Source organism: Diaporthe amygdali (assembly GCF_026229845.1).
Source record: "Diaporthe amygdali strain CAA958 chromosome Unknown NODE_11_length_1138210_cov_64_948100, whole genome shotgun sequence".
In the NCBI taxonomy this organism is placed as follows: domain Eukaryota; kingdom Fungi; phylum Ascomycota; class Sordariomycetes; order Diaporthales; family Diaporthaceae; genus Diaporthe; species Diaporthe amygdali.
Genome location: NW_026517031.1, coordinates 123,975 through 151,478, shown reverse-complemented (window position 1 = coordinate 151,478; position 27,504 = coordinate 123,975). Strand labels below are relative to the sequence as shown.

The window sequence follows — 27,504 nt, the reverse complement described above, 5'->3', positions numbered from 1 at the left end:
ATGGACACCACAAAGGTTATTCTCGACACGAGGCTGGAGTTGCTCGACTACGCAAACGACTACACCACCTACGCATCAAAGCTGACCACGCGGCTCCGAAGCACCAAGAAGAGGCTGGGTATCCCGGGCAAGAGCCAAGGCAAACAGTCCAATGTCGAAATAACTCCTTCGCAGCTGGCGCAAAACCATGAGTGAGTGCGCCGCCCCGACCATCTTTCTCGGTCGACAGCAGAGGCAGAGACAGAAGTCAGACTGACCCTCATGCCCCAGATTCATCTATGTTCCCCTCCTCAAAGCCGAGCGGTGCTGGGCCAAGTCCATGGCGTGGCATTCAAGAGATACCATCACGAGCGACACCCGCTCCAACATTGTCTCGAAGCTTGTGAAAGCCGTCAAGGTCGTCGAGAACCTCGTATCTACATTATCCGACAGCGCCAGCGGTGCAACAACTTCAGATGTCCTAAGCGCGAGGGCATATGCGGCCGTACTGAATGGAGACTCATCATTCCGGGCCAAGAAATGGGAGGAGAGCCTCAACAACTACAGTGTTGCCAAGGTCATCTACAGTGCGCTGCCATCAACCAATCTGGATGGTAATACCTTCAGAGATTTTGTCGCAGGCTCTGTCGATAGTCCTCTGCGGTTTGCACAGCGCCAGCAGAACATACCAACATCGCTTTCGCTTCTGTCTCTTGCGAAAAAGCATCTGCCACAGTCCGACGATGCCTTGCTCTCCGGCGTGGAAGAGGTCGCTCCCGGATTCCTCAAACAGGACGAAGATTCCGACATGAGCAATGGAGGGCCCCTGAGAACTGTCACATGGAGGACTAGGGAAGTTCCTGTGGAGGACGCTGAGATCGCCTCGAAACTGGCAGCCTTGGAGACTGCCGCCGCGGAATTGTCACAAAAACTGGGTTCCTCCTCCGACTTGCGACCAAACGTCAAGGCTGAGGCCTACGATAGTGTCCTGGAAATCAGCAACTATGCGATTGAGGCGACGGTTCAGGCCATTGACGAGCTCAAACAACAGAGCGTGCCTCAGGGTGACCCGCGCATGCAGAACCTGGCCATATTGCGCACGAAGCTTAAGTACGATTTGCTGAGTTGGCAGATAGGGCGGAATCGGGTTTTGCTGGGGGAGCAGGATGGCGCCGTGCTAGAAGACGGCCCAGGCTTGAAGAAGGGCAAAGCTGCAAACGCCGAGGCGCCCACAATCAAGGACAGCCAGCAAGTCAAGCAGCTGGAGAAGAAGGCCAATGTGTACGACAAGACATTACAAATCCTCGATGCCGCAAAGGAACTGCCAGGTGTCGCAGCGGACGAGCATCTTGCAGCTGAGATTGACGCTGTGTCCAAATATTTCACCGCCTTGAAGTAAGTTTTTGCAGACTCTATAGTCCCAGCCGCTTGCTAATCCGCCGTCAGGTCTCTTGCGATTGCTCGGTCCCACACAATTATTGGCAATCCTGCGAATGCACTCGCCCTCACCAAACATGCTCATGATCAATGCCAGGCTGCTTTGCCAGTAATTGCCAAGCACAATGAAAGCAAGGATACTGGCCTGAAAACAATTGAGGTCATCCGACCAGACGCCGAATTTCTTCAGAACCTTTTGAAGGGAGAACTGCAGCGTAGCCGAGCGCTGGTCCAAATTGCCAATCTGCGCAAGCAGGCTGACAAGGGAGACTCCAAGACTGCGCAACGCCCGCTGATCGACAGGCTCGGCCAGTACCCCTCAAAAGGTGTTGACCTCGAAAACATTGTCACTTATCCTCCCAAAATGGAACCGATTCCCATCAAGCCGATGTTCTTGGATGTGGCTTTCAATCACGTCCAGTACCCCCAGAAGCAAGCAGCGCGGGCGGACGTGCTTGAAGACAAGACGAACGCCAAGTCTGGGGAGGCTGAGAAACAGCCTGCTAAGAAGGGCTGGTTTGGATTCGGCAGGGGCTAGGAGACTCTCCAGCGGCAGGAAATTGGGAGCCGAAGTCGAGGACCAGTCTGTCAAGTGTCCCGGTTTGTAGTCAGGGGCTCTGTTTACATTATGCCACTCAACGGCGACGCCTCGTCATCGTCTCGAGGTGACGATATGTAGGCATGTATGACGACAAAAAGCATAGATCAACCAAACGCTATGCAATACAAAATAATTAAGTCAGCGCGTGGGCTCGCCCGCCTTCTCGCCCCTGGTGTGTGAAAATTGGTCCCTATGGAATGTGGTTTGTGTATTGACGCGGGATTGCCTGGCACGCTGGCGTGGCGGCGGCGAATTTCCATTCCTGAGAGTCCGAGGAAGTCTACTACCAAATGATTGATTACAGGCTATAGTAATTACACCTCCATGGACCTTCATAGATTCTCAGTGTCCGAATGAATCCTCAAGATGACGAGGGATGCAAGCGAAGGCGAGGGCTTTCTCCACCAGGGAACGTGGAGGGAGTCCACCAAGACAGGACCATTCGTCACATCCATCAAGAATGTTTTATTTCCCCAACGACAACACAAACAAAGTACAGGGCCGGATGAGAAGCCAAGGAACAGCAACGACGACTTTGAAGAAATCGAGCTCGACGATAAGCCCAGGTGGTGGAAGACGCTTCAGCTCCGCACGTTCATCACCTCCCTGACCGGGCTCATCCTCGCCATCCTCTCCTTCGTTTTCGGCGTCGGCTGTGGGCTAGGGATTGGCGTCCCCTACTACGGCGGCTCCTCGCTCTCGCACGCCTTTAGCCGGCCCGCAAACGCCCACAGCATACCGGACGACCTCCCTATCATCTCCGCAGCCCAGCTGACCAACAGGACGGAGCTGGACCTCGCGACGGGGTTCACCTTCGGGTCCCCGCAGGTCAGGGAGTACAACTTCACCATCAGCCTGGGGCTCGCCGCGCCAGACGGCTTCTGGAAGCCCATGGTGCTCGTGAACGGCCAGTCGCCGGGCCCGTTGATCGAGGCCGGCACGGGCGACACGGTGCGCGTGCGCGTGGCGAACCACCTGCCCAACGCCACCACGAGCGTGCACTTCCACGGCATCGACCAGCGGCGGACGAACTGGATGGACGGCGTCGCGGGCGTGACGCAGTGCGGGATCCCGCCGGGTGGCGAGTGGACGTACGAGTTCGTCGTGGACGGCCAGCGCGGCACCTTCTGGTACCACGCCCACGCCGCCGTGCAGTACACGGACGGGCTGTACGGGCCCATCGTCGTGCGCGACCCCCGCGAGCTGGTGCCCCGCGCCGACGCGGAGAGGATCCTCTTCCTCGGCGAGAACCACCACGCCTACGCGGGCGAGCTGGTCGGGCACTACCTCGCGGCGTCGTCGCCGTGGGAGCCGACCGAGGCGGGCGTCGAGCCGCTCAGTGATAACCTGCTGCTCAATGGCCAGAACACGTTTGACTGTTCTGTCGTGTCGACTACGTATAACTCGTCGTCTCGTCAGAAGAACAAGCCGGGGTGTACCGGTGGGCAGGTGTACACGACGAACATCCGGCCTGGGACGACCATGCGGCTACGGCTGATCAACCATTCCTCGTACCTCTCGTATTGGTTCAGCATCGACAGACACCCGCTTACCATAGTGGAGATTGACGGGATCGAGGTCGAGCCGATAGTCAGCCAAGGGGTGCATGTGAATATTGGACAAAGATACAGCGTGATCATAAGTGCGACGGAAAAAATAGGAGATTATGCTATCAGGTCAGCACTGGAGGAGGAGTGCTTCCTGCCGTACAGTACGTACACTAGCAAGGGATTAGAGTCAATAGGGTATCAGGCCAAAGGCATTTTGCGGTATGAACGCGAAGACGAGTCGGGAGGGGTGGCGAGACGAGACGGAGATGCGGATACAGCTGAGATGAAAGAGACGGCAACAAACCCGTGGGGCTGCAGCGACATGCCCTTCGACATGCCCAAGCCCATGCGGCGGGCAGCAGCGTACGAGCTGGCCGAAGGCGACCCAACCCACATCGTAGACTTCCAGTTCCGCCAGGTCGGCGAGATCAACCGCATCTTCCTCAACAAGGTGAGCAGCACTGACGAAACTCCCACCACTATCCAGCAGACCACTAGTTTCAAACACTAACCACAAATACAGACCTCCTGGAGCCCCTACCAAGGCGACGCAACCCTGTGGCAGGCTGCAGACGCGAACTTCACCGCAGACGTCGACGGCGTGTACCACAACTGGGGGTTCCGCCTGGACCAGCAGGTGCTGCTGGTGCCGGACGGCAGCGGCGCGGTGCAGGTGGCCATCAACAGCCTCGACGCGATGGAGCACCCGTTCCACATGCACGGCCACAGCGTGCAGGTGGTGGGCTGGGGCCCCGGCCGCTACGACGCTGCTGCCGCATCGGCGGCGCCGGGGGCGACGGCGACGACATGGAACCTGGCCAACCCGCTGCGGCGGGACACCTTCACCGTCCCGGCCGAGTCCCACGTCGTCATCCGCTTCCGGGCCGACAACCCGGGGATCTGGGTCCTGCACTGTCACGTCGCGTGGCACCTTGAGGCCGGGATGTTGGTCTCCTTCTTGGAGCGGCCGGATGACCTGAAGCGGCTTCTGACTGAGATGGACTCGGAGGTACGGGAGCTCTCCGAGAGCTTCTGTCCCAAGAGGGCAGGACGAGGCGTGTAATTTCAGTAGCAGAGACATGAGCGACGCGATATTTATGGCGTTTCTTTTTCACACGGAGCAATTGATGTCTTCACGATATGACAGGCACTACACAAGTTTTTTTTCAAGCCAAGATGGTTGAGGGGGGTTTGTCATATTATTTGCCTTTTCATCAACATCTAACAATTGTACACACATTTCGAGAGATCTCTTTCCCCCCAAAACCATGCCGTCGTAGTGTCATCCAGAACCCTTTCAAATGACCCTGGGTCCCAAAATACCGCAAAAAAATAAAAGTTGTTTTGATGCTCAGAACGCCGTCACCGCCCAGTTGGTGATTAGACACAGGAATAAAGTAGCGTAAAAGGAGGTTTGGCGGCTTATCAAGCTGCCAGGAGGGTGGGGAGTATGAGTACAGAGTGGATACAGGGTCGAAGAAAAGAGGTCTATCATGCTCCCGCGCTGCTTAGACACACATGACCAAAAACTGGCGTGAAAGGGGTATAAAAACATCGCTGATCCGTTTTCGCGGAGACTCGATTTACTTGGTCTCATCCTTCTTCTCGCCCTCGGCAGCACCATCGGTAGCACCCTCGGTGTTGGAGGTCTGCTCGCCGGACTCGGCACGAGCCTTGTGCATCTTGTCGAAGAGGTTCAAGCTAGCCATCTGGAGCTCGTCGGTCTTCTCCTTGATCTCCGCAGCAGTCAGAGTACCCTCGCCAGCCTGGCTCTTGGAGATGAACTCGCGCAGGGAGGTGATCTTCTCCTTGATCTGCTCGGCCTCGGTCTTGTCAAGACGGTCGGCAAACTCGTTCAGGGCCTTCTCCGTGTCGTTCACAACGCTGTCGGCACGGTTGGCGGCCTCAATGGCAGCCTTGCGCTCCTTGTCAGCCTCAGCGTACTTCTCGGAGTCCTGCACCATCTGCTCGATCTCGTTCTCAGACAGGCCGGATCCGGAGGCAATGGTGATGGACTGGTCCTTGTTGGTGGACTTGTCCTTGGCGTGGACGTGCACAATAGAGTCGGCGTCGATGTCGAAGGTAACCTCAATCTGGGGAACACCACGGTGGGCAGGGGGAATGCCAACGAGCTGGAAGTTGCCGAGCATCTTGTTGTCCCGCACAAGCTCACGCTCACCCTGGTAGACCTTGATCTCGACAGCGGTCTGGAAGTCCGCGGCAGTGGAGAAGACCTGGGACTTCTTGGTGGGGATGGTGGTGTTTCGGTTGATGAGACGAGTGAAGACTCCGCCAAGGGTCTCGATACCCAGGGACAGAGGGGTAACGTCCAGAAGCAGCAGGTCCTTGACCTCACCGGAGAGCACGGCACCCTGGATAGCGGCACCGATGGCAACGGCCTCATCAGGGTTCACAGACTTGGCAGGGTCGCGTCCGAAGATGTTCTTGGTAACCTCGGTAACCTTGGGCATACGGGTCATACCACCGACCAGGATGACCTCCTGGATGTCCTTGGCCTGCAGGTTGGCATCCTTGAGAGCCTTCTTGACGGGCTCAACAGTCCTGGTGATGAGAGGGTCGACCATCTTCTCAAGCTGGGCACGGGTCAGCTTGAGGTTGATGTGCTTGGGACCAGAGGCGTCAGCGGTGATGAAGGGCAGGTTGATGTCGGTCTGCAGAGAGGAAGACAGCTCAATCTTGGCCTTCTCAGCAGCCTCACGGATACGCTGGATAGCCATGCGGTCGCCAGACAGGTCAAGTCCAGAGGTCTTCTTGAAGTCCTGGACCATGTGTCGCACAAGCTGAATGTCGAAGTCCTCTCCTCCCAGGTGGGTGTCACCGTTGGTAGACTTGACCTCAAAGACGCCGTTCTGGATTTCGAGCACGGAGATATCGAAGGTACCACCACCGAGATCGTAAACAGCGACAACGCGGTCAGCCTCCTTCTCCAGACCGTAGGCCAGGGCAGCAGCAGTAGGCTCGTTCACGACACGCAGGACGTTCAGGCCAGAAATCTGGCCGGCATCCTTGGTGGCTTGACGCTGGGAGTCGTTGAAGTAGGCGGGGACAGTGACAACGGCATTCTTAACGGGCTTGCTGAGGTAGGCCTCGGCAGTCTCTTTCATCTTTTGCAGGACGAAACCACCAATCTGGGATGGAGAGTAGTTCTGGCCACGGGACGACACCCAGGCGTCTCCGTTGGTGTGCTGAACGATCTTGTAAGGCACCTCCTTGATGTCCCGCTGGACCTCAGCGTCGGTGAACTTTCGGCCGATCAATCGCTTGGTGGCGAAAAGTGTGTTCTCGGGGTTCACGACGGCTTGACGCTTAGCGGCAACACCGACGAGACGCTCTCCGTCCTCAGCGAAAGCGACCACTGATGGCGTTGTCCGCGCACCTGGAAGCAGTGTTAGTCGGCCTCGCTTTTCGAAGTCCGGGAAGGAGAGAGATACTGACCCTCTGAGTTCTCGATAATCTTGGGGGTCTTGCCCTCCATGATGGCCACGGCAGAGTTGGTGGTTCCGAGATCGATACCGATCACGGCGCCCTGGACCTTGCCTTCTGTTGATTGGTAGCGAGCAAAGGTAGGAGAGGCGGTCTTGCGCAGGAGACCTGCAGAGCGCGATGCTCTTGGGAGCTGTGTTGATGGAACAAGAGTATTAGCCTCGAGAACATCACGTTCGGTGGCGAGCACACGAGATCACCAGAGGGACGGGCGCGTGGACTTACAGCTCTGGACATGCGCGAGGCGAGCATCTTGATCTAATTAAAGAAAGATAATCTACAATACCGAGTGTAGAAGATGAAGAGTGTGAGAAGGAGAGAAACAGGACGTTTCTTGCTGATGGGGTTGAGGGAAGGGAGAACAGGCTGGTGTTCGACTTGGTGGTTGGGGATGGACGGAGCAGAGGTGAAAAAAGCTCAGAAAATATTTGCCAATGGTCGAGCAAGGTAATGACGCTCGCTCGATGAGCCGCCGACTCCCCCCAACCCGCCAGCCCGCAAGACAGAAGCTTCCCGAAAGATTTGCCTGCCCGACCCCAGCCGATGGGTGGCCCGTGCTTCCTAGGAAAATATGTGGGCTCTCTAGCTACCAGCTGCCACTGCGAATTTTGCTGCGATGCATGAGGGAGCAGGGAGTAACGGTAGACCAGATAGGTACGTACCTCGAGCACCCAGACAAGGGCCCCTGTACTGTTTGTGCTCAGCACCGGGGGAGAAGAAGAAAAAAAAAAGGCTCAGAGAGAGGGCCAGCCAACAAGAGGCGAAGTAATTGATTGCGATTACTGTACGTATCACCCAGCAACGGATGGATGCCGACTGCACCGCACACGGACGAACCTCGGCAGTCAGTTACAGTGAGTGCAGCAGACATAGGCGCAGTGGAATACGATAGATTCTGTACTATCTACATGCCCTGGGGGCTGTACGTGGTCAAATAATTGAAAGGCGAAGGTGCAGGAGGGACTGCATTTCGTTCCACAGACCATCTGGGGCTATCACAAGCAATTGAGCCTCTCTCACCAAGCAGTCGGGGCTGACGATGGTTGTGACGCCGGTGCTTGGGTGAAGGTCCATCAAATGCATGGAAAATCGAGATCCACGCCCTCAAGATTTGGAGAAGGCGGGCGTGGACGGGGGGAGGTACTTTGTGCCTCCACCAGGTGGGCATAGTAGCCGCAAGTACCTGCCCGCCCCTGTCGCAGCTATCCTTTATGTGGGAACGGAAGGTTGCCGCCTCATTGACTGCTTCTGCTGGGTGCTGGCAAATGAACGTCATCCAGATTCCTCTTTGCCTCGCCCTTCGCCTGGGACGATCATTTCTCAGCTTTCAACCTCGCCATCCAACCTCATCTTGCCTTGCCTGGCCTCGCCTTTACTTGGGCTCCAGCACCTATTGATCCGGTCGTCTCACCTAGCAGCCTCGCTCGCCACCCTGACGCTGACGACCTTGCGATCTCGGCCAACTTGTCAACTTCAGCTGCTCATCTGCAACCCACCCCCATCACCCCCATGACTCGGCAGCCTTGAGGTTGAGCCTCGCAGTCGGCACCATGGCCGTCACGGACGATAGAATGTATGCAACCGGCCCCCAGCCCCTTCAACCCCTTTTTTTGATAGAGCCTCTGCCACATCGTGCATACGCATCCTCTCTTTGTGTGTGTCTCACACGCTGTGCTTGCTCACCCCCCTGCGGTGGGGACGCGGCTTGGCTAACGGATGTCCGCATGTAGATATCATCCAACCGACGCCCTCATCCTCCGCAAACCCAAGCGACACTACCGTATCGGTCTGCGCGTCGAGTATGTTCTGGTTCCTGCCACTGTTTCGCCATGATGCCGTGGTCTAACCTCTTGTCCTAGACACTGGCAATTGCGCTCGCAAATCGGCCTCTCCACGCCGCGCCACATCTACTATCCCGGTGGAAACGACAACAACCAGATCCACAAACTCGACACTGCGTCACACGAAAGCGAAACCATCAAGATCCTCAACTTTGCGCCTCGATGCCTTGTGGCCAAATACGGTTGGATATGCGCCGGCGGTGAGAGCGGTGAATTTGTGGCTATACCGGTGGAAGATGGCAGTCAAGGTCGTGACCGCGGCCGCAGTAATGTCGAAAGGGACCTGTTCTCGAGATATCGTCGCTCTCCCGCCAACAACGGTCCGGGAAACAACGGCGACCAAGACCATTGGCTCGATTCTTTCCATGATTTCGTTGTTCATGCGGGCTCCCCAGACGAACGCCTACACTTAGGCATAGACCCGACCTCCAACAACGACAGCGACGACTCCATGCCACCCCTGATTCCCGCCAGTCCCAGGACGCAGCCAAACTCCGATAAGAGTCTGCACGCTCGATCCAAGACATTTGGTAGGGACCGCGTGAATTGCATCACGCTGTGGGCTCCTCAAGACACCAAGGACGGACGTTTCGACGGTGCATACTCTACACCAGTGGCAATTCTTGCAAATAACGACAAGCATGTCACGATAGTGGGACTGCAGGACCAGGACGCGGTGGATGAGGTGGCCTATCCAGACTGTGTCAATCGCGCCTTGATATCACCGGACGGCCGGTTGCTTGCTGCTGTTTGCGATGACCCTTACTTGTACGTCCATGAGAGAGTGATAAGGCACAACCCTTGCCCTGGCCTGTTCACGCGAAAGGAGGATTTCGAGTGGAGATTATGTGCCAAGATACCACTCAAAGGTCAGCGGAAAGAGGATCGCTCCGATCAGCGAGGAAGTTTTGCGGCGTGCTTCTCAAACACCGGTCGATTCCTTGCTGTCGGGACTCAATACGGCGTCATCTCGATATTCGACACTGCTTCATTTACTGAGCCAGGCGTTGACCCCCTCATTACGGCTTTTACTTCGTCAAGGTCAAAAGAAGACGTGGGTGCCGTTCGTGATATGGCATTCTGCCCAGGTCCATTCGACCTCCTGGCATGGACAGAACACCGAGGTCGCGTCGGCATTGCGGACATTCGAAGCAATTACGTTTCACGACAGATGCTAAGTCTGAACGATCACGACGATTTCGAACAGATTATGGTGACAGAGAGGGGTTCCATCGACCCGCGACTACTAGAACGTAACGATAGTGGAGAACTCAGCTACTCGAGCATCTCGACTGCGGAGAATCGACGGGCAGCACGGCGGCAAGCCACTGACTATCACCCGCCCTTGACCCCGGAGGAAACAATGGTTATCGAGGCACTCCAGGAGCACCGCAGGCGCAGGGAGCAGGCTGCTGCTCGAAACAGCTCCACATCCGGTTCCAACATGTCGAGGTTGATGGAACGCCTCCACAACAATCGACAGCAACGCGAGAATGCTACTGCATTGGCCCTGAACGACACCAGCTCCAGACTCCGCTCTGAGACGAGTAACTCCCGCCGAGTGGGCGACATTCTGAGCGACATTCAAAGCCAACGCGACCGCCTGCGCGACCAATCCGACCGTCTGCGCGAGCAGTCAGAGCGGGTGCGCGCCCGCCGTCTGGCAGTAGACGAGGCAGAGAGGCACCGCCTCTCTGGTGGTTCGATCCGGGCTCTTCGTGCACCACTCGTGCTCCCCCAGAGTGGCGAATCGCCACGCCAAGTCTACATCAACAACTCGTACACGGATCTCGAGGCCCTGTACCAATCAGCATTTGAAGGCGGTGCGCCGGCCTCGAGCGGAGACGGGCCCTACGAGCCGGGTCAGGGCGAGTCAACTGGGAACAGGACGCGGGACTACCTCTCGGTCTGGAGCAACATGCTGAGGGATAGGGATATGGAGGCCGAGCCAACCAGCCGGCTTGGGCGGACTCGCCTGGACCGTCTGGCTACCATGCCTGGTGGACGGGTCGACCGCGAGGACGACGACACGGCTGGACTGGCTTGGAGTGAGGACGGCCGTATCTTGTGAGTGACCACCGCTCGGCATGTTCACCAAAGAAGACTGTACTGACAAATTCGCCCCAGAATCATCGGTGCCGTAGATGGTATCTACGAGTTCCACGTCGACTTGTTCAGCAGGAGGGTCTTTCCCAGCATGGAGATGCGATGAGAGACATGCTCACGGCTGGTTTGTGTGTCTCGAGAGTGACATCTCTTCCCAGCAAGGGCCTGAGGGGCTTTTATACGTTACCAGGGGGGAGGCTTTGCAAATCATCATTGGCGGCGCATCGGCGTTGGGACGGGTAATGCAGCACGGCATTTGGAAATCCCTCGTGTCTGCCTATAGGCGTTCTTTCCTTGTTTTTCTTCTTGGGGCCCGTTGAATTCCTGCATGTCAAAGTCAGCTCCAAACCCCTCGCGATAGCCTTTCTTCGGTGTGCCCTTATTCTACTCGTCTTGTTTTTACTGTCTATTACTTCTCTGGCCGAGAGCATGGGTCGGGAAAAAGTTCGCTGTTTTGTTATACTGCTTGCTTGCACACGTGTACATGTTTTTGAATTTTGCCCTAGGGATCCTCCTTGGGCCCTTGGTGTGTGCGAGTAAGTAATGGTAGTGCCGAAGACCACGCAGCTTATATAGGTCAGATTGATAATGCGAAAAGAGCGGATTGACTTTGAGGATTGGGCCCAAATTATGTTGGCTTGAGCTACGTTTCCGACAAGAGTGAGCCAAGGCATGAATACTGAGAGTCGGCCGATTTGCCACAGACACAGAAATCTTTGGCGGCAGTGAAGTCTATTGCATTGACACCAAGCCTTGTGGTTCCAGCCATACTGCACCATTGCTTCCAACCTCACTGTAACAGGCCAGCGTCGCGTAATTCTTGATACCACACCTGTTTGATCCGTCCGTTGCTATTTGCTCCAGCCAGTGGGAATATGTCTCTATATATATATGACATGCCAGAACTCATCTATACAACAACCCCTCCACCATCTCCCCAATGGCCAACGAGCTCGTCAGCCCAGGGCTCTCGATCCCAAGCAGATTCACCCAGCCCTCATACCCCTCCTCGCGACGTATGACAAAGTCATTGAACCCCCGGCCCTCCATGACAGCCTGCCCGGGCGCCAGCTTGGGCCGGATGCCAGCATAGTCGGGCGTCAGGGCGCCCACGTCGACGCCGGGGAGGTACTTCTTGATCTCGGCCGTGGCGGCCCCCATGCGGCCGCCGCTGACGGCCAGGTCGTCGGGCGAGTCGACCCACTCGACGTCCGGGCCGAACTTGACGCGCCCGCCCATGTCGAGCGTCAGGTGCGTGCCCAGCCCGCCGGCGCCGGCCTGCGGCGCGGGGTAGATGAGCGTGCCGACGCGCGGGGCCGACGCCCCGTACGAGAAGTAGTTGCCCTTGGCGTAGTACGTCCGCATGTGCCGCGCCTCCGGCACGACCATGTTCAGCACGTCGCACGCGCCCAGCCCCGCCGCGTTGACGAGCGTGTCCGCCGTGATGGTGCTCTCCTCGCCCGACTGCGTGTCCCGCACCGCCACCTCCCACCCGCCGCTGCCCTTCGCGGGGCTGCTCCCCCCGAGCGGCGAGACGCCCACCACCCTGCTCCCCGGGCTGAACGTCCCGCCCGCGTCCTCCAGGTGGCCCAGCAGCGCGACCATGAGCGCGTGGCTGTCGACGATCCCCGTCGTCGGGCTCTCGAGGCAGCCGGCGTCGGCGCGGACGTGCGGCTCGCGGCGCGCGAGCTCGTCGGCGCCCACCCAGCGCACCGGGACGCGGCCGCCCAGGGCCTCGGTGCAGTGCCTGTGGACGTGCTCGAGGGCGTCGCGCTGCGCGGGCGTCTGCGCCACGATGAACTTGCTCGTGTTGCGGTGCGGGACGGCGTGCGCCGCGCAGTAGTCGTACAGCAGCTCCTTGCCGCGGATGCACAGGGCCGTCTTGAGGGTCGACGCGCCGTAGTAGATGCCCGCGTGGATGACCTCGCTGTTGCGCGACGAGGTCTCCTGGCCTGGCTGGAGGTGTCGCTCCAGCAGGAGGGTGTTTGGGTTGCGCTGGGCGAGGGCCCGCGATATCGCGAGGCCGACTACGCCGCCGCCGATGACCTGGTGGGCATGTTAGTATGTTTTCATGGAACTTTTCCAGTAAGTTCGCCAGATAAGAAGGAAATTATGAGACGAGGTTGCCGTGAGTAGTTAAGACGATGTGAGCTGGAATCCCATTGCTGCCGTCGAGCAGCAGATGACAGCCCTTTTCTGGCCTCATATCGACACGACGATCATCTCACAACTGCCATCAAGAAACGCATAGCCCATGCAGTAGAGCACTCACCACATGCGCAAAATCAGCCTGTCTCGAGACAGTTGTTGAGAACAGGCGACCATGTTCCCTGCAGCGTAACTCCTTGCCCAGCCGCTGGGAGGCCGCGAGCTGCCTCCTTGCCACTCTCGAAAACATCTTCCTTCCTTCTCTCTCTTTTCCTTCACCGTCCCACCTCACTTCTTTCCTCTCAGCACTCTTTTTCACTTTTTCGCAAGGCGAGACAGAATATGCGTCAAAAGATTTCTTCCTAGGCTAGAGGTCTGATCGTTTCCCGGTGGAGTGGCTCGGATGACGCAATCGCAAATACCCACCCACCCGAGAAGAGAGAGATGAAAAGGAAAGGAGGCGGAAGGGTTTGCACCACAATTGTGAGCCGATTTTGTTGAATTTGTTAAGAAGGGGTATTATCATTAAATCCATTTCGAAGAAGGGGTCCTAAGGTGTAGAGGTGTGCGAGATCGGAGTGGCTGATAAGGGGCTTCACCATTCAACAGCTCAAGCCGGTTTGCCCTTGCAGTATTAGAGCGCGGCAGTTTCTAGGCCATCCATCACAAGTCGGACACATCACTGCACCAGAAGTTGGCATTGACAATTCGCATACGGGCACACAATGCAGTGTTATCTTTGCGGTGTACGAGATTTATCTTTTGTCCACCACGCCTGCCATATGTACACAACCTGCTTCCATCGAAGCAATGCACAAAATCAACCGCGCCGTAGTATGCGAAAGACTGGTATCTCAAAGCAAAACTTCCCTCAGCACTAATGCTTCAAATGTTACCATGCACTGTCCTCGCCTACAAAATCCTTCCTTACCAATTGACAAAGTGTCTCTACAGCTCCTCGGGGAACTTGTCCGTTGTGGGTGTGGATGGTCCCTTGGACTGTGACATGGAGTAAGGTGCCTGTCGAGCACAAGTTAGAAAATCTTGGTTCGTCCTGAATCCAAACACAAACTGGGCAGCACAAGACGTACCAGAACCTGCTTCGCATTACAAACCCTCCAAGCCAATCTCCTCACGTTGCCATCCGCTGGGACCACTGCCGGTGCAAACTCGATGCCAAACATGTTGCGGATCGCGTATACGACGCGCTTGGCATACTTGCTGTCCCTCTCCACGTGGCTACCAAACCGTTCGTCCACCGTGCTGGGCGCGATGTCACTGTTGCGGTCCAGGCAGTTGCGCACGACAGGGAGAAGGGCCGCTTCGATCGCTGCCTCATCGTCCTCCTCGAAGCGGCCGATGCCTACTTCGAACGGCTCGCTGACCGACATGACCTGATGGGTACCGTCGTGGTGGTAGCGGAACTCAAACACACCCTGAGTCCACCAGAGCTTGTCGCCTTCGAACACCATCTCACCCGAGACCAGGTCTGAGTTGGGGACCGGCTCGTCCCACTTGACCGCGCCGATGTTGGCGGCTTCGCCATAGAACCCTGGGGATGTGGGAATCCAGCGGCCCAAAGACGGAACCTCAGTCACTTCGCGCGATCGATTGTCGGTGACCATGTAGAGTCCGACCCAGTCCTTCTTGCTATGGTTTGCGGGAGCCGCCCACTTGACCCTGATGGGAGCGCCATACTCAAATACGTGTGTCTTGAAGTCCTTGTCCACGCGGGCCGTGAGACTTTCCTTCCCGGTTGCCCTCTCGCCCAGTGGTGCCGTGGCAGAGGTACCGGTGAGGCTCAACGAGTAGTCCTTGGGATTGAGGCCGGCCAAGTCAGGAGGGATCCGCGTGATGGTAAGACGGGCTGGGTACTTGTTAAAAAGCGCTGTGGTATCGCGAGCAATGCTCGACACCCCACTTGCAAGCATCGGGCCGGCAGTAGTGATGACATCGTCGACGAAGTGTCTAGTCTCATCCAAAACTTTGTCCACGCTAGAGGACCAACCCTTGACTGGGGGAGGAAGAGAGTTCTTGATAAACTTGGTGAGGCCAGCCTCCTCTCGAAGATTCCCAGACCCATACACCTTGTGCATGTGTGGTCTCTCAACGAATTCGATGTGACCCATGGTAAGAATCTGACTCAGGAGAGCGAACAATGCGATAGATCTGCTCCAAGTGATCACCGCGGCACCCCACAGACCCGCCAATCCTATTATGCGCTCGGGGTTATTCAGAAAGCGATAGATAGAGTTGTAGGTCAGCTTCGCCTTGTGGTCAAAGAAGAAGTCGCCGTAGAACCAGCCAAACTCGCCAAGGGAGTCATAGACGCTCACGAACGTCCAGATTTGCAAAGCGATGAGACTGACACCGATGACATGTCTCAACAGAACCCAGCCGTGCGCCCAGTCCTCCGGCAGACTGTACATCTTCCAGCAGACCGCGCAAAAGGACGCCACGGAGAGAGTCATGCTGAAGTGGTACAGTCCCTTCCACTGTCGCCAGGCCTCTCCGGCGCTCTCTCCGTACTTGACAAAGTGGCGTGTGATCATTTTCTCCTTTGATTGCAGGGTCAAGAGGATGCCGATGCCGACACAGTACCACACCTTCCACAACAGAGCATGGAGAAAGAAAAGCACCTGGTAAGTCGGGGTCGATGGGGTGGCAATTGCAAGCACGGCGACATAGATTGAAGCCACGATGACAGAGTAGTCCGTGGAGCGGAAGAGATCAATGTTCCGGAGGCCAAGAAGATTGTGCACAGGTGCCAGTGCCTCTCTAGACGCATCATCTACGGGCTCGGCCGGTGCGTCCAGCTCCGAGTCTGACTTGGACCTTGGGGCCGGGGGATTGTATGTCTTGTCGATGTGTGGGTTCTCAACCACGACCAGGAAGGCAAGCTGGGCAAGATGTGCCGCGATCGAGATGAACAAGACCTCATAGCTGGCAGCCATGGCAGAAATACCATAGTACCCGGCATAGCCAACTGTATTGAGAGTTAGCCATCACGAGATTTCAAAAAGTCATTCCCCATATTCTTATGGGTTATTACAGCATTCCGGCAGCCAGTCCTGACGCTGGCCGCCAGCCAAGACAAAGGGTATCGCAGTGGCGTGCAGAGGAGACCGGGACCGGGCGTACCCTAGAAAGGGTGGGAGCGGGCGCTTGGGGAGTGCTTACTGCTGTACATGGGATGCGGCGCCATCTCAAAGACGCCGTCAAAGGTCAGCTCTTGGTCGACGAGGTAGAAGAAGTCACCCCAGTACCAAGCGAAGTCTTTCACTACTCGGTGGGCATCAAGCTTGACCCAGATGTTGAACACGAACAGTGCCACGCCTACAACCCAGCGACACAAGAAGACCATGGGGGTTTCACCCTCAGGCACGTGGGCGCAGACAATGGCGAAGAGGCAGTAGGACACAAAGTCACACATCAGAATCAAATCGACGAGCCGGCGGAAGACGAGCCAGGTATTGTACTCGAGCGGAGCCTCCTCAAACTTGTAGTCCTCGGGGATCTTTGCCTCCAGCTCCTTCTTCAGGAGGTTGTAGAGCCATGTCCTGGGCTGTTGTCCGGTGGACGGGTTCACAAACAGCCTCCAGCGTTTGGCCCACGTCACCATCAGCTTACCGTTGGACTGTTCGTTGAGCAGAATGCCGATGCCAACATTGTACGAGGCTCTCCAGAAGACGAAGACGGCAGCCATGACTGGCTTCCTGAGATCGGCGGGCAGGAAGTAGGCCAACAGGACGTGCAAGGCGAGGATCACAATGACGACGGCATCGGAAAGATTCTTGGGCTCACGGGGGTCGAAGAGTTGGCTGACCATGTCGTGGGTAGTGGGAACGATGAAGACTGCATGTAGTCAAAGGGCTGATCAGCCTGATGTCATCTGAAGTTATGGAGAGAGAACGGCACTAAAGAACGGCATACCGGTCCCATCTGGGGTCCGCCCATAAGTCTTGTTGGGCTTGTCAGGTTCGCCATGTTGCTGAGTACCGTGATTGACATCGTGACGGGGCGACTCCTTTTCAAGAGGGTGGTTAGAGGCCGAGTGCTCGGCTGAGAGGGCGGGTTCGGAGGTCACACCAGTTCGCTGGCGCAGGGTGCCGTCGCCGGCAAGGAGGTCGGCAGCGGAGCTCATCCTTGAGGTTGAAATCAAGGGATGCCAGGTGGTTGGTTTCGTTCGTTGAAGAAGAAACAGAAGAAGGGGGAAGTTATACCCCTTGGTCGACCATGCGAGGGGGGGTTTGGTATGATGAAGTACCGAGAGGTTGGGTTGGTAGTCTAGCTAGAGGTGGAGGTGGGAAGTGGGAAGGGGAAATGGCAGGCCAGAAGATCAGGAGGGGAAGAGGCTAAAGGCTAAAGCAGGAACTCGTGGCTAGTTCGGCTTATACATAATATGGAAGGTCGCCTCAAGGGGCCACTCCCTCGTGGAACTGGACTGCCTGTTACCAAGACATTCCATGACTGTCCAACTGGAGATGGAGATTCCTTGCCCACCCCGCGACCAACCTGGCCTGGCCTGGCATGTGGACAGTCAAAAAAACGCGGTTGGATGCGGCTTCCATGGCGGCATGGGTGATGAGGCTTGGCCGCATTTGCATTGGGGGATCATGTCTCACTCGTTCACTCACATTCTCTCTCTTACCCCTGTGCCCCCCCCCCCCAAAAAAAAGAGACAGGAAAGCTATTTCGTCACTCGAAGCAGGGCAGAACCTTCAATTCATGCAGCCTGAAGCCTGCTGCATACGCAGTAGTCTGGTGTATGTACGTACAACTTGTAGACTACAGTACATCGAACACCGTTGCATCACATTAGACTGGGGACTTAGAGCCGAATTTACCCCTCACACAATGCACTTGTTTTCTCTGGTTATGCTCTCGCCCCGTGGGGGTTTGTCTTAGATAATTGCTTCAACAAGACAAAATGCCCAAGGCTTTGGGTCGGCCAGTCACATTGTTGCGTGGTGTTTACTTGCTGTGACTTGTTGTGCGTGACTAGACTACAGTACTGACTGCCGCATGTACCGCACGCAGCCAGCGTCATCACGTCAGTGTCACATGCTTTTCTTTCTGTTTTGTTGGGGAGACAATTTTGTACCTGGCAAAACGGAGCCTTCCGCCTGTCCGTGGAGAGGGCCCCATAACGGCCGGGCTGCAAATTTGCACCCGGCACGCGACGGAAGCCGGAGATACTTTGAGAAGGGGGGCAGGGGTTGTTTCGAACCGAATCGCATCGCATGGCATCGCATCGCATGCACACGACCTGCCTTGTCGACACGGACATGGGAGAGACGAGCCTATCATGACGATGCGGTGGATCTCGTCACTCTCGCCAGGTGTCAGTTCACTTCTCCGAGACAAAGCCGCGGAAGAATGGTAGGCAAGCGGGTGCGAGCAACACTTTGCGTTTGTTCGTATTCCGCATCTGGACATGCATAGTACTAACTGTAATATTGTATAAACATCGTATGATATTATGCTTCGCACGAAACCCCGGCCCAAGCCTTACAACGCTTGTTTGAACGACAAGCCACCTTGTAGGCCGAAGTAGGGAATGGCACACACGATCGATCGCCGTGGTCATGCAATGCGTGCAAACGGTTCAACGCTTCAGTGGTCAACCACATCGTGACAACACTGCCGTATTGGAATTATCCCACCATACGGATCCCAGTGTGTGGGTCGCACTAATCGTAGTCTACTGCGTAGTGTGTCTATCCCGCTAAAGAACACTTGTCCATGGCTCGTGCAGCATGGTGGTCTAGATCTTCTAGGGTTTCTAGGCTGCGCCCATGCCTGAAGCCATCGTGAGAAGAAGCACGTGAGAGCATGCACTGCATCTGTCAAGTTATGTGCAGGCGGCTGTTCCATGCAGGCTGTCCTTGCCAGGCTCTCGACTGCAGTTACTGACTGCGCTGACCGTTGTCTGTCAGTTGGTACACGGACCACGAGTTCATGGGAGAAAACATGTAATGCCGCCGGCCTTTCCCCCGGCAACCTGGTCCACGAGCAGATGGATGCTCGACATGGCTGACTGCCGCACGGATGCGTGGCCTCTGATATTACCTGCCACTGCTGATATATGTGCCTACGTATGAAGTATGCATGTAAGCCAGATAGATCATCTCCTCGCTGATGCCATCCCATGGCAACAGGCACACAGGCACAGGCACAGGTGGTCTAATAATAAGCAGCAGCAGGAACCGTGCATATCCGGCTCTTTTCCATCTCAACCCTGCCCTCTGAATGCATGACAAGACCGCGGCAGAGGAGTGCTGATTGATGCATGCACCCGCCCCCCAACTGACTTCAGTCCTTGGCTCTCTCTCTCTGATGCTGCTTGCAGTGGTCCGGTGCGAGAGAGAGAAAATAAATAAAACCTCACCTGACCCAGCCTGTACTTGTAGGAGGGGAAGAAAGAAAAGACAAAGAGAAAATAAAAGAAAAGAAAAGAAAAAGAAAAAGAATAAAAAAAAAGTCTTAGACCAACCGTTGCCAACCCTGTTTCACAGCGGGAAGGGGCGGGCCGTTCCCCCCCAGCCCAGCGCGGGAAACCTTTTCCCTCCGAGGTCAGGTCGAGCTCGACGAGCGACAGCCGCCCACACCCACACGCCCACATCCAGGCGCTGATCATTTACCCTCCCACCACGCAGCCACTGCCCCCAGACCTGGCCTGAACCTTTTTGGTCTCACCGGTGTACAGCATACAGCATAACATAGCACACCTATTCGATTATCCCATACTTGCTGCCCAATCCGAACGAGGGCCCCCAGTAGGATTCCAATTGACCTTGGAAGGTGACGAGGAAAAAAGAAAAAAGAAAAAAGACAACCAGAAGCAGAGGGCCAAAAATCTCATTCCAGATTATTGCACTGCCAGGGGACGGCTTACTCCTCTTTTTTTTTACCTTCCCCCTCTACTCACCTGACCCTGATCGTTCACCACCCAGCCTTCCTTTCTTCAGTCCATCCGCCAGCCCACCGAGTCTACCGGATGCACCAGGCCGTTGTTCTCTGTCTGCCCCCAGCCCGTCCTCGGCTGCGCCCATCAACACACTCTCGCGACCAGCTCCCATAGCACAGTCACTCGTTATCTCCTCTTCCACCTACCTCTCCCCCTCCTGCCTCAACCCTGCGCCGTCTCGGCAGTCGTGCCGTCTCCCACTCACGCCCTGTCGCCTTGAGATGAGGGGCAATACTGTTGCGGATACTTGGGCGCGAATACCTGGCCTATCGTCGTACTGGTGTCTGCAGATCCAATGGCGCGTAGACGAAGACGTCGTCGCTGCCCTCACGGAGCCTCGCTACCCAGTTCCTGACGAGAGCCTCGACACCATCATCCTCGTACAGACCATCTACCTTCTCCAGCTCTTCCTCCATCTCCACGAGTTCGACCCCTGCATCAAGGAAGGCGACCCGGACGAGGAGCTTCTCCGCTTATTCCAGGACAACATTGCCCGCGAGTTCAACAGCGCCTACGGCACCGCCCACAGCCGCATGGACAGGGGGCCATGCCCGGATGGCGAGTCCCTCGAGCGTGTGGTGCGCGGGCTCATGCTCGCCCAGAGAGAGGCTGGCCAGCAGCAGCCAGAGCGCTCCCGCTCTTCACACTCTGACTCACCAGACTCTACTAAGTCCAGGCTGCAGCAGCTGCTCGTCCAGCTCGTGGTAGAGCTCAACAAGCCCGTCTACATGCACAAGTCCCGGTACGAAGAAGCCCACGGCCCACGGACGGACGAGACGTGGGCGGCACGCTTTGCGACGCGCATCATCCAGTGGCGCTTCCACATGCGCAATCCAATGGTCCAGCCGGCCCTCAGGGAGCAGATCATCCGTGTTGTTGAGGACGCCCATGCGCTGGACGAGGAAGGGCTGGAGGTGTATCGTATGCTTAGGACCGCGGCGCCTGGTTTCATCCACGTCGTAACGCCCTTGCAGCCGGAGTTGCAGCCGCCGCTGCGGCAGTCGAACCCGACGCACCACGGGCCACATTCGCATCAGCATCAGAGGTCCATAAGCAGCGGCGGCGGCATGAAGATGCAACACATCCTGGCCTCGCCACTGCCGCAGACGCCGGACCAGACACCATCAACATCCTCAGCCACGCCGCGGACGCCATTGTTTCCTCGACATTCCAGCGGCGCCCCTGGTGCTGCACCGCCGCCACCACAACCCAATCACGGCGACAACAGCAGCAATAAAAGGGCCTCAGCACACGACCTACCCTACCCACCAGCGAAGCGACCGCGATCCGCCCACGGGCACGACGGGAAAGAGGCCGATGACGCACACACCCAACCGAAGAGAGAGCCACCAGCTGTAGCCGAGGGGAACCCTGCGGGCGAGATCCCGATACGTGGCGGACAGGCCGGCGACGCGTCGAGTTTCCAGCGGGCAATGCGAGCCGAGGACGCAAATGTCCTCCAGCGCATACTGGATGGAGTGACCGGGCTTCACCAGAGAATGGAAGGGCTGCACCGGGACCTGGGGCAGAGATTTGACGCGCTGGACGACCGGCTGCAGCGGCTGGAGGACTGGATGACCGTGAGTCAAATTTTCCTTTCCGTTTTCTTCTTGGGAGACGGTTTCTTTTATAGAGTGCCGCCACGGCAAATCAGGGCCATCGAGCCCTCTTTGCTTCTAAGACATGTCTTTCCGCGCTAGTGCGCGACTCTAAAAAGATACTAGTGTTTTGGGGACGTCCGACTAACTTGGCATCCATGAAAAAAAGGATCCTGTATAGGACGCGGGGCGGTCGTCGGCCGTCGTCTTCACAGGGCCGCTGCGTCGAGGTCGAACAAAGGGAGTCCCAGGTTCACAGCACTGGACACCGATGAAGGGGAGCTGTGGTTTTCGGCCATAAACGGGCCATTCTGGCGTGTAAATGGATGTATCGGATAAAAATATGACTCTCGGCCCTTGATGTTTGGGGAGAACGGGCCAGAGGCAATGGATCGGCGGCGACGATCACGGCTTAGACGGCGCTTTCCGAAATTTAACGGCCGGGCAGCCGATTACCACGATAGGGCTGACAGCAAAGGGCGAATTATGGTAAGGGACGGATAGGGCAGGATAGGGCAGGACACGATTTGTCCGGCGCGTCAGCGTGCCGATGCTGTAAGAGAGTGCGGCGTGCGAAATGATAGCTGATAAAAAAATACCATCACACCAGAGTCGGCCACTGTCGGTCGGCACTCGAGCCACCTCGGCCCGGATGAATTTCTTGTGATTCCCTGTAGGCATTGCCGACAAGTGGGATATCACAGCGGATCGTTGCATAGACTACGCCATATTTTTTCCGAGACAGAAGAGCAAAAGGTCGCTTGAGGCCGAGATGACGCCGACCAAGACGTGCCATGCGCAGGGATCCCAGGGGTTAATTCGGCCCCTCAAGACATGTTATCTTTATTGTTGGATTTCTCGCATATAGGACAGACTGGAACGTTGCGCCGGTTTTGACTTAAGATTTGTTTACCCCTTCGAACAGGATTACACGGCCGTCGCCCTTGCTCGACCGGGGTGCCCTCGACGCGATCTGCCTGGTGTAGCGGCTTTGACAGGGACTTGGCTGGGCGGCTAACTATATGTGCTCGTCCGCGCTGCGATTTTGCTAGCTTCCAAATACTCAGAACCATGGAAGGTGAGTTTGTTTTGAGCATCTCTGACTTGCTCCTGATGACTCTGTTGTTGATCATCACGCTATGGGCGTCGCACACTTCGGCAGGAGTGTTGGCTACGCGTCGGTGTGAGGCCGACTAGAGAAAACGTCAAAACGATGGGGCCTGGCTTTGGTTTAGGGATGGCTTGAAGAATATGACACGAGGTGGGTGATCTATTACGCATCGACTTCTCTCGAGTCGCGACTGCTGCTCGCTCATAGCGACATAGCGACCACGACAACAGCTCTTGAGGAAGAGCTGAGATTTGCCATCTGGATGTGATTATAATGAGTTGAATGTGTGAACTATAGAATCACAACCTGCGTGGCACTGCATTCAAATTGGAGCCGTGTTCGCGATCCGTCGGTGAAGAGAAGGTGGAACCTTTCGCTGGCTGTGTGTCTGACCAAGTCACTATCGAAACACACATAATGATTCGTCGTAACGCACTCTGTTGAAGTGCCGTACCTTGAGGAATTGTGATTGACTTTGCTTGCTGATACCGTCCACCCTAGTGCCTAGACACAAGATATGGCGGCAGCCCTCCTTCGACTATCTGTCCGTTCATAATGAAAAGATCTCGCACGACCTTGTGTGGATCGCCTTCAGATAGATTACAACTTTATAGAATTTATTTTAACTACATCTACATCATGCCCACAATGAGACTCTTGCTGAGGATATCCCATTTCGCCTCCAGGGTAGTGCATAGAACAGTGCGCCAAGACGGTCAAACAGGGTGAGCGATTTACCTTTGTCCCTGAAAGGGAGTGAAAGAAACTCTAGCCCTCTCGGGACACCCCGACCATTGATTAACAACTGTCATGTGGTAGGAGAAAGACCCAACAAGGTTTTCAACAGGGGCAAGATAAAGCAACGAAACGGACGAAAAGAATCCCTCGCAGTCGCTTCGATCACACATTTGCGTAGGTAGCAATATTCTATTTGCCATCAAGTTGTTCAATCATCTGCGCAACAACTCATCGCAAGCCTTTCCAAGAGTACGTAGCACGACATCTCGAGGCCCATCCAAATCATGTTGTAGGCGGCATTTATAAAATGAAAGAGACCCAAATCAGACAAATGAAAGACACATCACGTAGAGCATACATGAAACCGACCAACCACTCAGCCCCGGAAGCCACCCAGCTAAGTCCCCGAAGACGTACTTCTCCTCCTCCCCCTCGAGATCACCGGGGGAGAACGACCAGCCCGGGTCGTGCCGGTACTCCTGAGAGGCTGAGCAGGCCGGCTCGGGCGGGTGCGGGGAGTAGGGGTACCCGAGTCGCCGTCGTCCTCGCCGTCCTCGTCGATTATGGCCACGATGGCCGCGAGAAGCTCCTTCGTGCGGTCGCACGTCCTGTCGATCGTGTCCATCCAGCCCTTGATCTCCTCGAGCTTCCGTGCGTTCCGGCTCCTGCGGGGCCGGGGGGTGGGTGGAGGGGTGTCGCCCGCCGCTGGTGGTGGCGGTGGGGTCTCGGCGGCCTCATGCTCGGGCTGCTCGGGCTGCTCGGTGTTGGTCGGCACGATGGTGTTGGTTGGGACGGTGGTGCCGGTCGGCACAGATACAGGTGGCGCCGCGTTGTCTGGCCCAGGGGCGGGTGGTCTGGTGTCGTTCTGCGCAGATGCTGGATTCCGCCAGTCATACGATGATGGGAGGACGACAGACGAGCCGCCACGCAGCCTCTCCAGCCGCGGGATTTCTTCTACGGAGGCCTCGCTTGAGGCCGTGGAGGCCGAGCCTCGTTGCCCGCCTTCTCCCCCAGTCGGTATTCTTGTGACCGGGCGGTATCGCTCGGGGTTGGTCAGCCGGTAGAGTGACGTCCTGTCCGGGTTCTCAAGGTTCCATTTGTCAATCATGTTATCGAACATGAAGTAGTCTTCGGTGTCGACCTGGTCGATCATGTCCTTCGTGTCCCATCCTAGCTCACGGTCGAGACGGACGTTAGGCACCGTCCAAGATGTGCTGAAGTCCATGATACGGTTGGCCACATAGTTCCTGTCTTGTATGTCTCGATGCGCGATGCCGATGCTATGCAGCCTCTTGACGGTCTCGGCCATGGTCTGGATGTTGTCGATATCGAAGGCGCCGTGCTCTCGAGCGTCCCGTTCGATGAACTCCTTGACCACCGCGTAGATGGGGAACAAGGGCCTGTCGGCCACTTCGGCGTCCGTCCTTATGTATTGGGAAAACCACTCTTTGCGTGGCAGTCCGATTCTATTGTGCACGATGGAGCCATAGGTTCGCTCGTCTAGGACGATGTACCCGTAGCATTTCCAAGCCAGGTCCTCATTTCCCGTCTCCTTCAGCCGGCCGTATGCCCGCGCCTCGCAGTTGAACGGCGTGAGCTGATTGTTTAGTTTCTCCAGGTCGATGCCGCATCTCGCGAGCTTCGCAGGGTTGGTGGCATTTTCCTCCTCCGCCCTGACATGCCTGAACATCTTGAGTGCGTAGGTGTGCCCATCGATCCTGACCTTCCAAACATGGCTGTGGGCACCGCTGCCGAGTCCATTCACAAATTGAACAGGTCTGTGTCTTCCACCCTTGAACAACCCCAGCTTGGGTCCCTATGGTATAAAAGTCAGAAATGCATTTCAAAATCTCCTTTCATAGATTTGGTACGACATGTTAATTTCTTATGAAGACCTCAGGGCCTTGAATTCTGTGAACCTACTTCTGTATTAGGCAACATTTCGTCTGTATTAAGCGACACTTCACTTCGCAGCACTTGAACCAATCGCTCAATACAATAAGAGTTTTAGAGGAGAAGTCTCTAGATTTCGATGTACTAGAGCATCTATCTTCAAGTTGCTTGACAGTATACGTTTACCATTCCAGGCGTATACACTAAGCACACCTATGCATCCATCCCGGGACAAAGACCCGAAGTGTTCTTTGCTGGACGTTTGCAGCATTGTTCATGACCTCTGGGACTGACACAATTCATTTACAGTCTCCGCATCCGCTCACAACCGCCACAGCTACAAAGAGATTTGCATTTGACTCATTTGGCAAGTGACTTCTGTGCACTAGGCCTTGATATCAACTTAGAAATGCATGAACCTTAGGTGTGAAGACAAACTGGGAAACAATTAGAACTTTGAAAGAATTGATTTCGCAATAACCAAACTAGAAATGATACGAAGGCACAAGAGAAGTCATCAGTGGTTTTGACTTATTAATAAAGACCAGGTCTGGACAAGCAGTCCGAAGCTGAAGAATGTATTATTTCCCAATTTGAGTAAGTGGGGTGTGATTACTTGGCGGCGTGTTCGGCGTGTCTGGCGTAATTGAGCGTCTTGAGCGTAATTGGCGTCTTCCGCGTGTTTGAGCTCGCCCCGTTGTAATGGATCTAAGTGCGATAGGCTAGCTAAGTAGATATCCGCGTTGCTCAATGAGAAGGTGACGCTTCTGATATCTACAAATAAGACCATGTTGGAACCTAGAAACCAGAAAACTTCTCTGGAGACAGTCCTATACAATAATACAGCGTCACAGAGTCGAAGAGCCGGAACAAATAATGACCCCCAAGACGTTCAGACAATACTGGCTGCCCGAAAAGAAGGGCTTCTCTAGCCTAGTCCTACGAGATGTACCGTTCGAGCCCCCCAAATTTGGACAGGTCCTCGTTCGGATTAAAGCTGTCTCCTTGAACTGGAGGGACTGCATCCTTGCCATCGGGACCTATCCTTTCCCCGGACCAGACGCCGTCGTTCCGGGCAGCGATGGCGCGGGTATGTAGCTCATGCGATGATTCATTCCAAGAGCTATGCTAATGTGTTCGTGCTCACAGGCATAGTCGAAGCCGTCGGCGAGGGCGTCACCGAGTGGAAAGCCGGCGACCGCGTGCTGGCCAGCTTCACTCAGGACCACATCGCCGGGCGTCTGACATACCCGGTCATGCTGACGCAGCTCGGCGGCGAGGCCCAGGGCCTCATGGGCGAGTACTTCTGCTTCCCCCGGACCGGAATCGCTCGAATTCCGGACTACCTCTCATACGAGGAGGCGTCGTGCCTCCCCTGCGCGGCGCTGACCGCGTGGAACGCCCTCTATGGCCTCGTGCCCCTCCGCCCGGGCCAGACGGTCGTCCTGCAGGGCACAGGCGGCGTGTCGACCTTCGGCCTCCAGATCGCCCATGCTGCCGGCGCCAAGACGATTGTCACGTCCTCGTCGGACGCGAAGCTCGAGGCCGCGAAAGCCATGGGGGCGACGCACGGGGTCAACTATTCCAAGACCCCGGACTGGGCCGCCGAGGTCAAGAAACTGACTGGCGGAGTGGGTGCGGACCACATCATCGAGGTAGGTGGGACGCTGACGCTGCAGGCATCGTTCGATGCTATCGGATTCAATGGGATGATCCATGCCATCGGCCACATCACCAACCCGGACCCGCTCGGCGCTGGCAAGGGCCTGAAGGGCCCGGACGCGGCGTTCTTGGCGCTGGACCGGCATGCTATCCTTCGTGGCGTGGTGGTCGGGTCTCGGGAGCAGCTCCAGGACATGCTTGCGTGTTTTGAGGCCAACGAAATCCACCCAGTAATCAACAAGGTCTTCGACTTTGAGCAATTGGTGGAGGCGTATGAATATCTTTGGTCGGCGACTCACACTGGGAAGATAGTCATCCGCATACCCTGAGAAGTCACCTGAGGCAAGCGAGTTGCCACAGGTGTCC

At 56.2% G+C, this 27,504-nt stretch overlaps 9 protein-coding genes across 9 annotated transcripts; 5 read left to right on the top strand and 4 right to left on the bottom strand.

Annotated features, from left to right (window-relative positions):
- Window positions 1–1,954, top strand: J7T55_014327 (signal recognition particle 68 kda protein; the record flags this gene model as incomplete). The annotated part of the gene is made up of 3 exons (XM_053142312.1): window positions 1–191; window positions 271–1,374; window positions 1,426–1,954. The coding sequence occupies 3 exons, from the start codon at window positions 1–3 to the stop codon at window positions 1,952–1,954; spliced, it is 1,824 nt and encodes a 607-aa protein (XP_052994517.1).
- A 429-nt stretch (window positions 1,955–2,383) lies between these two features.
- On the top strand, window positions 2,384–4,630 carry J7T55_014326 (diphenol oxidase; the record flags this gene model as incomplete). Its single annotated transcript, XM_053142311.1, has 2 exons — window positions 2,384–4,018; window positions 4,091–4,630. The coding sequence occupies 2 exons, from the start codon at window positions 2,384–2,386 to the stop codon at window positions 4,628–4,630; spliced, it is 2,175 nt and encodes a 724-aa protein (XP_052994516.1).
- A 520-nt stretch (window positions 4,631–5,150) lies between these two features.
- Window positions 5,151–7,323, bottom strand: J7T55_014325 (hsp70-like protein; the record flags this gene model as incomplete). The annotated part of the gene is made up of 3 exons (XM_053142310.1): window positions 5,151–6,964; window positions 7,024–7,204; window positions 7,297–7,323. 3 exons carry the CDS (start codon window positions 7,321–7,323, stop codon window positions 5,151–5,153), a joined length of 2,022 nt encoding a protein of 673 aa, XP_052994515.1.
- A 1,298-nt stretch (window positions 7,324–8,621) lies between these two features.
- J7T55_014324 (wd domain-containing protein) lies at window positions 8,622–11,124 on the top strand (the record flags this gene model as incomplete). The annotated part of the gene is made up of 4 exons (XM_053142309.1): window positions 8,622–8,644; window positions 8,802–8,870; window positions 8,931–10,979; window positions 11,040–11,124. 4 exons carry the CDS (start codon window positions 8,622–8,624, stop codon window positions 11,122–11,124), a joined length of 2,226 nt encoding a protein of 741 aa, XP_052994514.1.
- An 800-nt stretch (window positions 11,125–11,924) lies between these two features.
- J7T55_014323 (NAD dehydrogenase) lies at window positions 11,925–13,416 on the bottom strand (the record flags this gene model as incomplete). Its single annotated transcript, XM_053142308.1, has 2 exons — window positions 11,925–13,064; window positions 13,291–13,416. 2 exons carry the CDS (start codon window positions 13,414–13,416, stop codon window positions 11,925–11,927), a joined length of 1,266 nt encoding a protein of 421 aa, XP_052994513.1.
- A 698-nt stretch (window positions 13,417–14,114) lies between these two features.
- On the bottom strand, window positions 14,115–17,310 carry J7T55_014322 (uncharacterized protein; the record flags this gene model as incomplete). Its single annotated transcript, XM_053142307.1, has 4 exons — window positions 14,115–14,186; window positions 14,258–16,152; window positions 16,347–17,021; window positions 17,100–17,310. 4 exons carry the CDS (start codon window positions 17,308–17,310, stop codon window positions 14,115–14,117), a joined length of 2,853 nt encoding a protein of 950 aa, XP_052994512.1.
- Window positions 17,311–20,357: 3,047 nt separating this feature from the next.
- On the top strand, window positions 20,358–22,009 carry J7T55_014321 (uncharacterized protein; the record flags this gene model as incomplete). Its single annotated transcript, XM_053142305.1, has 2 exons — window positions 20,358–21,716; window positions 21,950–22,009. 2 exons carry the CDS (start codon window positions 20,358–20,360, stop codon window positions 22,007–22,009), a joined length of 1,419 nt encoding a protein of 472 aa, XP_052994511.1.
- A 1,971-nt stretch (window positions 22,010–23,980) lies between these two features.
- On the bottom strand, window positions 23,981–25,273 carry J7T55_014320 (uncharacterized protein; the record flags this gene model as incomplete). Its single annotated transcript, XM_053142304.1, has 1 exon — window positions 23,981–25,273. The coding sequence occupies one exon, from the start codon at window positions 25,271–25,273 to the stop codon at window positions 23,981–23,983; it is 1,293 nt and encodes a 430-aa protein (XP_052994510.1).
- Window positions 25,274–26,352: 1,079 nt separating this feature from the next.
- Window positions 26,353–27,467, top strand: J7T55_014319 (NAD(P)-binding protein; the record flags this gene model as incomplete). The annotated part of the gene is made up of 2 exons (XM_053142303.1): window positions 26,353–26,566; window positions 26,626–27,467. 2 exons carry the CDS (start codon window positions 26,353–26,355, stop codon window positions 27,465–27,467), a joined length of 1,056 nt encoding a protein of 351 aa, XP_052994509.1.
- Between the last annotated feature and the right edge of the window lie 37 nt (window positions 27,468–27,504).